The 14,821-nt window shown below is 41.2% G+C and overlaps 1 protein-coding gene across 1 annotated transcript; it reads right to left on the bottom strand.

Annotated features, from left to right (window-relative positions):
• Positions 1-1,638: 1,638 nt before the first annotated feature.
• Positions 1,639-2,434, bottom strand: GJB7 (gap junction protein beta 7). The gene is given in 2 exon segments (XM_058801048.1): positions 1,639-1,770; positions 1,772-2,434. Coding segments are annotated over 2 exon segments (795 nt in total).
• Positions 2,435-14,821: the final 12,387 nt, after the last annotated feature.

Genomic DNA, 14,821 nt, shown 5'->3' with positions numbered 1-14,821 from the left:
CTGCTGTTGCTGCTAATTTCAGCAGCAGCAAATGTCTAACCATATTTGATAAAAGTAGGTTTATTCTAGGGGAAAAAACCAACCAAACAAACAACGAACCCTACTTTGAAAATCACCATCAAATTACCATGCATAGCTTGTTCATTAGTTGCTAAGTTTTGTTCTGTAACTGCTACTCATTAAATGTAATGCTTTGTAACCAAAGCCATGGGACTGGAGGGGGCCTCGGAGGAAAAAAAAAAAGTAGTTAACCTGCTTTTGCCACTGTTTCTTCCTCCTTATTCTGGCACAAACAATAAAATTAGTTCAGCATTCAGGCAGCTCCACTTCAGTTGGTGTTTTTCTCTAAACCGTGCATTTTGATCAGGCTCAGTACCAGATGTATGTCCAAAGGTGTTTCATTCCAACAACAGAAAGCGAGCACTACCCTGAAGAATGTTTTAAGGCACTACTTTCCATTGTCTTAGAAGCCTAGGTTCAACAGAAGACATGTCTTAGCTGATTTCTGTCCCTTTCCTGTTAACCCAAACAACACAGATAACCAAGAACACAGGTGTGTGGTGTTTATGAGATACTTTGAAATTTGGGGGAGGGAACAGATGATTCTTTTTTACTTTGTTTCTACTGGAGACTTTTCACATTTTTATATTTCATGTGTTCTTCTGCAGCAGAGAAAGCTACTGAAGGAGTAGCATATTTTCAGCCTTACTAAAGGGACCAGATTCTTGGCTACTTAAGACTAGGGACTACTGGCTACTGTATTGTTCTGCTGTGTTGTGTGGTCTGCAGTTCTCTATTCCGATCCTAGGGAAGTAGGAATGATCTGTTCGCCTAAATGCCACAGAGCAGAAGACAATGACATGGGAGCTGCTTGGTGCAGGTGACCAGGAGTTAACTCTGTACCCTGGTACATGCTGCTTGCACAAATTTGAGCAAGTGCCTTTCTTAAGGGATGCTTTTGGATTATTAACACCCTAATAGCTGTAAAGGCTTAATTCCAGAAGGAGGTGCTCCACAAACAGCTAAATAACCAAATCTGTCTTTATCACATGGGCTAAACTAGATGTGTCTACCTCTTCTTGGTTCTTCTGTTTTTGAGATCTTTTATAGTACAATGGAGTGGACTCGTGACTATCCAGCTCACTTCAAGGCACAGCAATCACTCTATGCCAGCACTTTGCCATTGCCATTTCAGCAGTTACCAGGTCTGATCCACCCACCTGACAAATCCTGTACACCCCTTGCTGTTCATCTTAATCAACCCCAGGTTCTTCCTATCTCTGCATATAAAATGCCTATTTTTTCTTGTACCAAAGCAATTCTGTGTAATACTCAGCACACAAATGTTTGAGCAATTGTTTCAGCATGATTTATCATAAGCATCTGTGTTTATATTAAAGCTTCATGGAATTCTCAGAACTTCTACATTTCTTTTTTCAACATGAAAAGCTCTCAGTGATTCTATGTACGACATACATAATATAACCGAATTTATCAGCTCAAGTAATGGGGAACTAACAGAGAAACAGCATTTCCTATGTAACTATCCTTTCAAAGGATAGTTCTGCAAAGCACTGATTGGAAAAGCAATTTGTCAAAAACAGCTTGTGTAATGGGAGGGTGGTCCCCAGCCTTCTTTCAAGTCAGCGGGGAATGTTTTTCATGTTCATCTTGCATATTCAGAGGCAAGGATGATGAGCTGTTGTGGAGTCGCCCTGCAGCTGCTGCTCTGTTGTGCCTGATGAGTTCTGATTCGCAGCAATTGCTTTTTTGAGCCTTGCTGCTTCTTCACGTGTCTCTTCAGATAACATTTTACGGAGTATTTGAACATCAGATAACTCAGTTCACTTAGATTTAATACAATGCACAAGCATGAAGTTGCCACCAGAAAATAGAGGAAAATCATTTTCTCTGTGGGTTTGGGAATATAACAGTCTACAGTATTGGGACATGGTTTTATGTCACATTTCACAAGATGTGGTATTTTGAATCCGTTGTACAATTTATAGAACAGAACAAGAAAAAATATTTCAAGTCCTATTTTTAAAATGAGGCTGATTAGGTAAGTGCACAGCAATCCACCATCTATCTTTCCTGGATTTTTGTAAAGTTTCTGGTTGTGGTGTTTCTCTCTGTTCTCTCTGTAAGCAACATGAAAGACAACCAAGAGTGAAGGGGTGGAGACTATGATTAATTGCAAAGCCCAGAATCTGATGTGAGAGACAGGGAAGAAATGGTCAAAGCAGACATTTTCACAACCAGGCTGCTTGATATTGCACTCAAATTCATCATGTTCATGTTTCCAGATGTTTTCTGCGGCAGCAACATAAAGCAGTAAGCGGAACAGGAACACAACAGCTACCCAAATTCTTCCAATTCCTGTTGAGTATTTATTCACTCCACTCAGCAGATCACGTAAGAACACCCAGCTCATTTTTCTCATCAAGGAAAGATGGAAGTGCTAAATCAAAGAAACACAAGATCAGAGAGATGCATCCTCTTGGGTGAAGACAAATGAGACATTCATTCAACATGAAATATAACCAGTAGCTGAAACAATTTAAACTTATTAAGCATTTAAAATTAATTTAATATTATGAAGCATTTAAATAAGAACAACAAGCTGTTCTTATTTCTGATAATTTAATAATTCTGATACATTCTGAGGCTATTGAACAAAATTTATTTGCTGTTTAAATACATTTTGTCAATTAGGCTGAAGTCTGATCACTCTGTTAAGCTGTCCTCTGTAAGAAATGTGCCTGTTCTCCCTGAGGGTCTCCTGACTGTCAGGTAGGGCTTTCCCTGGCAAGTTCAGGCTGGCACTACCACTGAATTACACCCAACTTAGCCCTGTCAGTTATGCAGATAATACACACAGTCAAGTCAGATTTCACTTTCACATTTATGCATAGGAACCAAGTGTCCATACTAAGTTGACTGCAAAAATGCAAATTGATTGCTTTTTGTCTGTAGTCTAACTTTTGGGTAAACTTGTGCAATATTTTAAATATTTTCCTGCTTCATTGGATTTTATTTTTTGTATTTCTTACCATTACTCCAAAATATGTGTGCACATTTTGTGTGCGTGTGTTTTACAGTTTCTTATCTGCACAAGCCTTCCCCTGTCCTAACTCTAGAACACTTCTTTTGGAAGAGCTACCTAAGGAGCCACTGACAGGGAGACTCATCAGAGTCAAAAGGAGACCTGAGGCACCCACCAAGAATATACAGTCACCATTGCACCTGGCCCCATCTCCGGGTCTGACTGGATCTTTGGGGGTGTCAAGCTCCTTCGTTTGTAAGAGCAAAAAGTGGATGCATTCCTGGCACACAGAGTAGCTGGGAGACACAAGGTGAGGATGGAAATCAGAAGTTTCCATGTGTTATGTCATTTAATGTCCTCATGGAAACTTCTGCTTCTGCAAGCTCTGCCTAGCAGGAGAGAAGATGCCCCTCCGTGGCTGCAGGGGCACAAAATCCCACTGACCCTGCTGTAGCTGCAGGTACTGCTGATGGAAAAGTTCATCAGCAGGCAAGTTGGAGTAGTAATCAGGCCACAGCATCACAAAGCTTCATGAAAAGGTATTTAAGCACTGGAATGGGCTGCCCAGGGAGGTGGTGGGGTCACCATCCCTTCAAGGTCTTCTAGAAATGACTGGACGAGGCATTTAGTGCCATGGTCTATTGATCATGAGGTGGGCATCGGTCAAAGGTTGGACTCAATCTTGGAGGTCTTTTTTGACTTAAATGATTCTGTGATTCTCTAAGGCTCAACACACATGGAAAGCTCACTGCTTCTTTTGCTGTCCCTCGTTCTGCAGCCCTATGGTCAGGCTTCTGCAGGGAAGCAAGGTTATTTGGATATTCCTGCATTGCTACCATCAGAGCTCAGCACTAGCTTGAGGAGCAGAGGGACAGCTGCAGAAATTTATATATTCCTGATTTATACTGCCAAGAATGGTTACCAAGCTACTCCTTTATGCTGCGGATAAAAAACCTAACAGGGAAATACCAGCTTATATCCTTTCAGACATATGCTCCTATGCTTTTAAATATGTTTGGCAGTGTGGTTACTTTTTCATTAAAGTACTTTTAAGTTACTTTTTCATTCCTGTCCTCCACACACAGAGTTCAAGCAGAAGTTTAAATCAAACTTTTGAAGACATGAGCTTCAAGGCTTTAATGCTTTCTAAATAAGCAATACACAGTCACAACAGTCTCAAAGGAGCTGAACAGCAAACATGAACACACCACCACTGGTGGTATATATTACCACTATGTAATAAATCACAGGAAAGGAAACAAAGCATTCACTGAGCAATGTTACCACATGCATGTGCATCTTGTGGATGAGCTGTCCTCTGGAGATTTGAAGAAAAACCTCAAGAGACCTCTTCTAAGGTTTTAAGATGTGCCATGGACTGTTGGAGGGAATTCTGAATTTTGTTATTCCATGGAAAACAAGCGTGGCTGCAAGGGGGCTTTTTTGCTGGTGGCCACGATAAGTGCACCATCCTTTTCTAAAGAAAAAAAGCCTGATTCCACCTATAGATCCATGGCTGGAGTTCCACCAGTTCTGAGCCTCCAGGTGAACAGAAATGAAAGATACGCTGGGTCACCAGCAAGGCACAAAAATCAGTGGGAACCTACACTGGTGGAAATCAGGCCATGGTTTTACCAAAATACAGATTGAGAAATTTACCTCGAGGTCTCTTTTTACCAAAGCTGAGCTGCTACTTCCTTAACTGAGCAGCAGGAGGGATTAGAAAAGAGCAACTTTACACTTTCTTTGCCAATCCCACACTGAGAACAAAAAAGGAGGGTGAGAAGTCCTGACCAAAGAAAACAGGGACCAGGAATTTGACTAAAGTCAACAGATCCTGAGCAAGGGGCAAAATCCTGCCAGACAGAAGATTGGATGGATGAAATTCCTGCAAAGCTAATTTGAAAGAGAGCAACACATTCTGTAAACTATATGTTTAGTAATAAGGCATCAGGGATTCCATAGAACTGAAACTGATTCCTGGTCTGTGTGCTCTGTTGAAGAGAAACTAAAATTTATTGAAGGACTGCAGGGCAGGTCTTGTGGCCCACAGTGCTTCTGCAGCCAGAGGTCTGCAGAACTTTAGTTATATTTTTCCAGTCGCAGCCTTAACTTGATAATGAGAAATGGCTGTAGAGAACAACCTTCAGCTTCAAACCTAAAGGGCCACAGAGCCTCTTTTGTAGTATTGTTTGTAACTAGCACAGCTCCCCTGTTCAAAGGAGCTGCAAATGTGCTTTGGAAAGGTTATGTTTGCTTTTTTACCACTGTTGCTATAGATGTGGATGTTAACTGATGCTTTTGCATCCTTTGAAAATACAATTAATTCATGAGTTACTCAACAGGTAAACAACAGAGAATTGATTTATGGGACAGCACAGGCACAAGACTGATGAGGGGTCAAGTCAGCTCAGACTAGAGAAGACATATTAAGTGGGCTGTATAAAATTCAGAGCAAGGTGAGGATTCAGACAATGAAAAAAAAATCCTCTAGTAAACACATAGCTGGGCAGTATGAAAAATATGACAGTGGTATTTTGTAACACTTCAAGAAGTGGCAGTACACATGGCAGCAGACGCTGAGTAGTGTTGGGGCATGATGTTTTAGCGAAATTGTATTCTGGCTAATGTAAGGACAAGAGAGGAAAAGTGTGATTCAAATCCTTGCAACCAAGGAGAGATTTTAGCCTTAGAATCTGGAGAAGGTTCATGTTGTGCAGAAAGAAACAAAGGGAGTCAAGAAGGGAAGCTAGCTAAAGAAATTGAGTAGATTGTGGGAAATGTAGATTACATCAATTTGTGTCGGGGTAATGTCCGATGCTGAAGCTAAAAATGAAATTACTCAAAGTTTTAAGAAAGTTACAAAAGCATTCAAGGGGGATCCCCTTGACACTGTGGACATAAAGACGACAAAAGAGACTTGGCTTCTACTAGAAATTACCAAGGAGGCATTAGAGAGAGTTAAACAGTAGAAGATAGGTTATTTGCACCAAGTACTCAATGAAACATTAAATGGAGCAAGAAGTGAAAAGCAGGGATTTGTGGTTAGACTTACTTCAACCCTCTGCTCAATACACACATGCACACCCCAGTTTGAACAAAAGCTGAAGATAAGAAATATGTTGATTTGTTTTTCTCATTACTAGCTGAAGTGTGAGTGGTAAGCATGAAAACAAGATTTGCCGGCCAGGAAATAGAGCAAATAATCTCTTCCTCATCACATACATCCTTTATTCCCTATATGGGATTTAAACACCCCCACCAACATACACATGCACTTTGTCCTGCTCATGAGAGGCACAAATGACCAGAAAAGGCTTCCCACCCTATTTCCCTGACATGTATCAGTGACTTGATTTTCCCCCTTGGGGTTGGGCACGTGTTCTGCTGAGCAAACAGAGTAACCTGAATGCACCATTAACTTCTGAGTGTGCTGAATGCTCTTTATTGAGTAAAGTGTTTGAGTAATGCTATTGTTGTTGAATATATTCATCAAATATTAATTTCTGTCATTCACTGATGCCTACAGGAGGTTGGCTAATGTGCATTGAGTAATGCATCCATTGAAAAGCACAGTGCTCAGAGATTTACTTCACCTAGATTTCAATCAGCTCTGCTAATTTAATTACTTTAAAATCAGAAAGGGTATTTTTGTGTGGAGGAAAATGGCAGGCAGAAGGCAGTGACAGGAAAGTAAGAAAATGCAAGAACAAACTGAATAACAGGAAAGGAAGTGGGGAAGCATCCTAAGTGTTAGAGGCACAAAGGGCAGGCAACTTGGAGATCAAAGAGCTGGCAAATTACAGGAAGAAGGCACAGTATTTTGGGAAATAGAGATGGAACAGTGAAAAATAAGAGAAAGAACACAAGCCTCTGAACAGTGGATCTATCAATTCTGTACAAGCAAGCTAAATTATCCTCACAGTTTGAGAGATGGAAGAGCTCTTTTTTCTGATCTAAACATTGCTGGGGAGTTTTTGCTGCACCTACAACTTATCTTTATTTATTTATTTATTTTTAATAACAAGAAGAAAGAGAACCATAAATAGTAACAAAACATGATAAAGAAGAGAGCAGAAGTAGAAATCACAGAGGATATATAGGACCATAAAAAAGAAGAGCTGGTAACAATCTTTAAAGTCCATTCTCTCCTTTATTCTTTACACTTCAATCAAAACAACATCACAGCACCTTTTTTTTTCCCCAAACACCGAGGATCCTCCCAGTGTTATGAGGAAAATAAAAAACAAGTACTGGCACAATGGTTCCCATAAACAACCAAACAAATAATGAAGCTTATCTTCAGGTGTTCATTTAGTAACTGCTTTTTGCCCTTATCTTTTCTGTTTGTTGATATTAGCAGGCATACATCCATTTTATGGTTGCTGAGTCTGTTTCATGGACTGCCTACGGCTTCCTTAGTGACTACCAGAGGTGTGAGGTCCACAGGCTGAGAAACACTGATTTGCTTTGTTCTCTGGCCCTAAAAAGGCTTAGTTGTGCAGAAACTGTTCCTGGCAGTTCAGAAGCTCCACTACTCCCCCCAGCATGCTGCTCTCATTACTCAGTGCTCTGCTACAGAAGAGGAGGGATCCAGGAATCCTCCTGGGAACACCAAGGAACAGTACCACTTGATTCAAAGGCACATTACCAAGCTGCACATGTACCAGCTGTGCAAACTATTGCACATCTGCAATAGGGGCTGAAAAACTCTTGCTACAAGTCACTAACCTTGCAATGACTTTGCTTCTTGTTCAGTGCTGAGAGTGCCACGGTGATCTCCAGGTCCTTATGAGAGAGTCAGCAAGAGAAAACAGAAAACATTAAAAGTAACTTTGTCTTCTTCAGACAACTCACCTCTTTTTATTAAAATTTATCCAAATTTATTAAAATAAGTAAAGCTCTAACATTAATGTAATATTGACAGTCATTTTTTAAGGCTCTTCAAAAACAAGCCAGGTAGAACCTGACAACCCCTGAGCAAACACAGCCCTCCTGGGTCTGTGTCCTGGCCAAGCTGTTCACTTCTGCCATGACCACTGCTAGTCGTTGGTAGTGCAGCAAAGCCCATGGTTCCAAGGCTGATGTGAGCCAAAACTTTCCCACCTATTTCATCCTTCAGGTGCTTCCAGAGGAAGGAGAGGCCCCCAAATGGCAGAGGTAAACATACTGGCAATAGCTTACTCTTCTCATGTGCAGACAAAAAGTAGACACTGTAGATACTTTAGAATGAAATTCATTTATATGAACCCATGAACCCTTCATTAACATGTAATGGGGAAAGGGCATCCTCTCCTACAAACATTGCCAATCTAGACAGAGAAAATGTGCTGTCAAGGGGCAGATGTGGTTTATCCAGCATCACTCAGTACATCAGAGGCAGAGCTAAGAAAAGAGCCATGGTCTCTCATAGCCCAGGCCCTTGCTTTCACCTGCCTTAGCTTGCTGATTCTAACCTCTCACTGTTCCATGCCTATTATTAACTTTTAACTCCTTGGAGCAAGAAATAAGCTCTTTGGTCCACTGGGAGATAAACATCTAACTACTGTGATATTAAAAGCAGAAATAAATAAGGCTTAAAATAGACATGTGGTATGTAAAGACATTAGCCTAGATACTTATTTGTCAACCAACTACAGGAAGGAAAAGTAAACACTAGATGGAAGAGGGCTCAGCTGGCCATTTAGCACAATACTGGAGCAGGTTGATTTGGCTTTACATCGGACTTTCACATGGTTTTCTGCCGTGGCTTGGGACAAATCTCTTTTTTTTCCTGTGCTCCAGGATCTTAGTTGCCAAACATTCACTTTCCTGAAAATACAACTTGTAAACTATGGCAAAATCCCATCTTGTTTTGTATTTAGGGAAACCACAAACATCACTTAAAAAACCAGCAGCTGCTGAGTGTAATGCTTTGCCAGCTGCTAATTGCTGTGGTCTCTTCTCTGCAGCAATGAATGGTTTTTGAGAAGGCAGAAACAGTTCACTGTTTTCTTTGTTACTTGGTAAATAATGTATTTTTAAAAAATTAAGCTCAGAAGTAGCCAAAATTATTTAATTTTTAAAGCCATGATATTCTTATCTCACCTACATGACAACGACTTCATTTCTCATCACCTTCATGCCAAACAGATAACCCATCAATACCTTGCTCTCCTGATGTAAACAAAAATCTCCCTCCACAGCAAATGATCTTCAACATTAATAAATATTATTGCTCCATTCAGACTACTGTTACTATTTAGTCACACTTTAGTCAACTTGTAAAATAATAAAAAGAATTGACAAAGTCAAAAGATTTCCACTTGGACAATAAATTGTCACTGGCATTTAACTCTGTAATATTATGAAGTGCTGTAATAGTGCAACAAAAAGCAGATTATATCCATGGTTTATGTTGGCTGATGGGACACTTGCATGAGGCTACTATCAATCCTATTTAATGTTAGAAAATCAACTTCTCATTCAGTGAAACTGTATTTCATAACAAGAAAATCCAACTCACCTGTGCCCCAGTGAATGATTACAGATGGATCCCAGCTTTCTAGTGGAATTAACAATCAAGAGCTCATTTCTGAGAAAGGGAGTTACATTTTATGCCTGGAAAATGAGAACTGTTTATCTCCTAGGTAATACAAACTAAATGAGTGCAACCTGATCATCTCTGCTGGCACACAGCTCAAACCAGAACCATAAAGCAGCTTGTATCATCAGAAAAATATGAGGAAACTGGCATTTATTTGAAGTTGTAGGATTTATCTGCATCTCTTTTGAGCACTCACTGGCATCAGCTCAGATGCTGCACTCTGTGTTTTCACAGTAGCACAGCCTGAAGATGTATGCTGTGAGCCTTAACTCACACTGTTTGCTCTTTGACATTTTATATCAGATTTGCATTTTGTGTTCTCCTGGGCAAGTCAGCTGTCCACAAAACACATATATTCTCCCAACAATACATTACACAAATGCTCAGAAAAGCCTTTCTCTTCGAATTTCAACATACAGTGGTTTTCCCAAGCAAGTGAAGCCTGGGGTTTTTTATTGAAATGTGTTTTGTTTACTGTACATGTAATCAGTACCCACACTGGCCTACACAGCTGAACCACTCCCCACCAGGAAGCCTAGAACTTTACTCTCAATAACTGAGCAATGGAATAAGTGTTTATGCCCTGCCTCATGCATCTCATATCAGAGCTTTCGTGGCTGATTTCACCTGGGATGTGGCTGTTCTGCTGAGTAACATTGCAAAATATGCAGAAAGACTGAACTCCTTGCCTATTAAATGAATTATTCACACTCTAATTGATTCATAGTATAATTTAATTAGCTCAAACTTACTGTGGCTTTTATCTGGGAATTACACGTGAATGTTTGGTAGTTTTACAGAGAGGAAACTATCACACATCCCTACACATGTGCCTGAACCTGCACCTTGGTACTGCCCCCAGAGAAGCTGATGCCTTCAGAGGGTGGCTAAAGGTGCCAGAGCTGGGAGCTGGACTGCAGGTAATGCAAAGCTTCCCAGATACCTGCTGGCAGCTGCTCACAGTGGAGAGCAGGCAGTCTAGGAAGCTCCTGGGGTGTGTGGAAGGTGGCTCCCTGACACAGCTGGTAAGGGAGCTTGCCAGGGCAGTGCTCTGCTGGACCTGCTGCCTGCTGACAGAGAAGGGCAGGTGGGAGGTGTGGTGGTCGGTGGCTATCCTGGGCACCCCAACCACAAAATAATAATTTCTGGTCCTGGGTGAAGTAAGAAAGGGGGATCACCAAAGCCTCTACCTTGGACTGCCAGAGCATGGACTTCAGTCTGCTCAGGACAATGGCTCACAGACTCCCTTGGGAAACAGCCCTTAAAAACAAAGGGATCCAGGAAGGTTGGACATATTTTAAGAAGGAAATCTCAGAGGTCCAGGAGCAGGCCATTGCTGTGTGCTGGAAGATGAGCTGGTGTGGAAGAAAACCGGCCTAACTGAATAGGGAGCTTTTACTGAAACTCAGGGAAAAAAAGAGTTTGTGACCTTTGGAACCAGAGGCAGAAAACTCAAGAAGTGCACAAGGATGTCATTAGGTTATGAAGAATAAAAATAAGAAAGGCAAAAGCTCAGCTAGAATTTGATTTGGCCACTGCTGTGAAAAGTAATAAAAAGTGGTTTTATAAATACATTAACAACATAAAAAGGGCCAAGGAAAATATCCATCTCTTACTGGCTGCAGAGGGGAACAGTGTAACCAAAGATGAGAAGAAGGCTGTAGTACTTGATGCCTTCTTTGCTTCATTCTTCAACAGAAAGACCAGTGATCCTCAGGGCAACCAGTCTCCTGAGCTAGTAGGGACAGGGAGCAGAGCAGACCTCCTGCACTGCAACAGGAAGTAGCTGGTGGACTGCTGAGCCATTTGGACCCTCACAAGTCTGTGGAACCAGATGGAATTCATCTGAGGGTAGCGAGGGAGCTGAAGAGCTTGCCAAGCCCCTCTCCATCACTTACCATGAGCCCTGACTAACTAGGGAGGTCTCAGTGGGATGAAGGTTGGCCTGTGTGACTCATCACAAGAAGGGCTGGAAGGGGGATCCAGGAAACTACAGAGCAGTCAGCTTGATCTCAGTGCTGGAGAAGGTTATGGAATAGAACATCTCAAGTGCCATCATGCAGCACGTACAGGACAACCAGGGGATCAGACCCAGCCAGCCAGGGGGTAGGGAAAACAGGTCCTACCTGACCAACCTCATCTCCTTTTATGACCAGGTGACCCACCCAGTGGATGAGGGAAAGGCTGTGACCTGACCTTCAGCAAAGCCTTTGAAACCGTTTCCCAGGGCATTCTCCTGGCAGCCCATGGCTTGGACAGGCACACTCCTGTCCTGGTTTAAAACTGGCTGAGTGGCCTGGTTCAGAGAAGGGCGGTGAACGGCGCTGCATCCATTTGGCATCCAGTCACTAATGGTGTCCCACAGGGATCAGTATTGGGACCAGCCCTGTTCAACATCTTCATTAATGATTTGAACAGGGGGATAGAATGCACCCTCAGAAAGGCTGTGGATGACACTAAGTTGAGTGGGAGTGCTGAGACCCTCTACTTGAGAGCAGGAAGGATCTGCAGAGGGATCTGGACAAGCTGGATCAATGGGCTGAAGCCAATTTTATAAGGTTCAACAATCAACACTTCCATCCCTGGAGGCATTTAAGAAATGACTGGACATGGCACTTAGTGCTATGGTTTAACTGGCATTGTGAAATACAAAGCTGTGTTTCGTGTCAGGTACATACAGGCAACGTGTGCATTTGTGACTGTAATATGTGTGGAAGCTGACCATGGGACAGTTATAAAGATGAATTCTAATAATAATTGACAAAAGTAAAGCATGGAAGAAGGTCTTTGAACCTATCTTTTGTTTGCAATTAACATTTATAAGTCTTCAGTTGATTTAGGAGCATTTGAATTAAAGCATTAAGGATGTCGCTTTTCGATAGGAACTTTCTGCTTGTATTTAACACTTAAAGAGTTTTGGAATAATAACCTTTTGAAGTATAATTTTAGAATATTGCTTGTAGTAAGGATCTTTGAAACTACAGCTTTAGAATATATAAAAAGGAAACGTACTTATCTCACGCCTTAACAAAACAGTGAAAAGCAGCTTGAGAAAGGAAGATGAACATCAACTCAAGGATTAATAGTTTTGACCAGGGGAAGCTGGACATCACTGTTATGAGATTTATAGTCCTTGCAATCAAAAGGTGGACCCACATCTGGAGAACTGGACCTCACCAGATGGGATACTTCTTCCTTCTTTCGGAAACCGGATCCCACCATCTGGGGATACTCCTTTCTGGGATACATCCTGAGAAAAACTAAATCACAGTTGTGTATAGAATTGTGACGTAAAAATTGGGAATAGAAACCACTGATGAGTAAAAATTGGGAATAGAAACTGCTGAGAAAGCTTCTGGGTACCCCTCTAAATACCTGTAAGCTTCAACTATCGGTGTGCAGTTGGAGTGAAAACTTCCCCCACTGTACCCAGTGCTGTATTGCTCATACTTTACCATATTAAATAATAAATTGACTGCTGCTTGAATATTGGCCTAATCAAGCTTCTCATTTATATCAACATCCATGTCAGTCAGACATTGGATTCACAGATCACAGAAACCAGAAGGGACCACAAGGACCATCAAGTCCAGCTCTTAAGTAAATGGCCCATCCAGGGATTGAAGACACAATTTCAGTGTTATCAGCACCATGCTCTAACCAGCTGAGTTCCTCTCAGGATCAATGATCTGGAGGTATTTTCTAACCTTAACAATTCTATTATTCTGTGTGGTGGTATTTATATATTGAAAGACAACTGTAAGGTGTAGAAAATCTGAAGAGTTCCAGAATACTGAGTCAGATTCCCTTACAACAGAGTTTGTTCTGTTGACACTGTGAAATTTCTACCCTCTGTAGTCTTCTTAGGAGCTGAATTCCCTGCCTGAGATTAGAAAGGGTGCCTACATTACAAAGGATTTTAAGTTCTCACAGCTTAAACTGATTGGGAGTCCTGGTGTCAGAGGCAGAGGTTAGTCGTGGTCTGTGCCTCCACTTCCAACTGCCTTCCCAACTGCATTGCCCTGCTTACATTAGACTGAAAAATAAACTTTATTATTTTTTCTTTTCTGGCAATGGACCAGGGAACAAAATTGGCATACTACAAAGCTGAGCAATTATGACATTGCATGCAAAGAAGTCCAGAGCAATTACAAGTGAAAAGGTCTCCCCTTGCCCTTCCTTTTTGGGGATGCAGTCTTAGCTCAAATTTGTCTTTAAACCTCATGTACATTGTTGTAGTGAGAAAATTCAATGCTGCATATGTTTCTCTGCTCATCTTTTGTAGTAGAAACCACCTTTTCCTTTCTAGAGGGGATGCTTTGAGTTTTGATATTCTGTTCCTAGTCAGAACTAATTTACCCACTCAAAAATGAAAGTAGAACCAAACAAAGTACCTGTTTCCTTCCATAGTGAATTCAGTTGAAAAAGATTTATAAGCTTGATCAATGTTTGAAGAATAACAATTGCATTAATCTTTGCTGGAAAGCACGGCTGAGTGATTTGTTTTGTCTCACAGAGACAGGGCTGGCTAAGTGTTATGGAAGACATACAAATAATGTTATGAAACAGAAGAGTCTTGGTTTTAAAAAGCATATTGCCTTAAAACTGCTTGGGATTGTAAGTGGTAGGGTTCCAAACAGTGTATGCTGCTGTCTGAAAACAGCTTTCTTTCAATGGGAACAACACAAAGGAGCAAAAGCTGCTGAAACTCAACATAAGGACTCTTGAGACTGACATGAGCAGAGCAACAACCACACAGAAAACCCTCAATACCCTCAGTGCCACCCCTGTCTAGCTGGTCTGTTTGTTTCTCATGCATTTATGTCCTTAATATAGCCACACTGCTTCACATGCCTCACTGCAACAACGATTACTCTCATCATTAGCTTTGAGCAAGGAAGGAAAAAGTACTTTTAATTACTAATTTTTGCCTTCTCTTCTCCCCCAGATTTTTTCAACACAAAACAAAGTCCCGGTTGTCAACTCCAATTAAAATATTGTGAAACTCATGGTGCCTAAAATACTTAGAAATAATTTTTAAAAGTGAATTTCACGTTCATATATAAAACTCTAACAAACATGTGATGGTAGTTGCCCCTCTCACTATGAGTCATACCAGTGCTGAAGTTCCAGCGTAGCTGCAAAAAGAATTTTTTCAGCCCACAACAGCTCTGTAACTGTGTCTCTGA

This window comes from Ammospiza caudacuta, chromosome 3 (genome assembly GCF_027887145.1).
Source record: "Ammospiza caudacuta isolate bAmmCau1 chromosome 3, bAmmCau1.pri, whole genome shotgun sequence".
Lineage (NCBI taxonomy): Eukaryota > Metazoa > Chordata > Aves > Passeriformes > Passerellidae > Ammospiza > Ammospiza caudacuta.
Note: the sequence above shows the minus strand (reverse complement) of the source record. Positions and strands in the feature narration are given on the sequence as shown.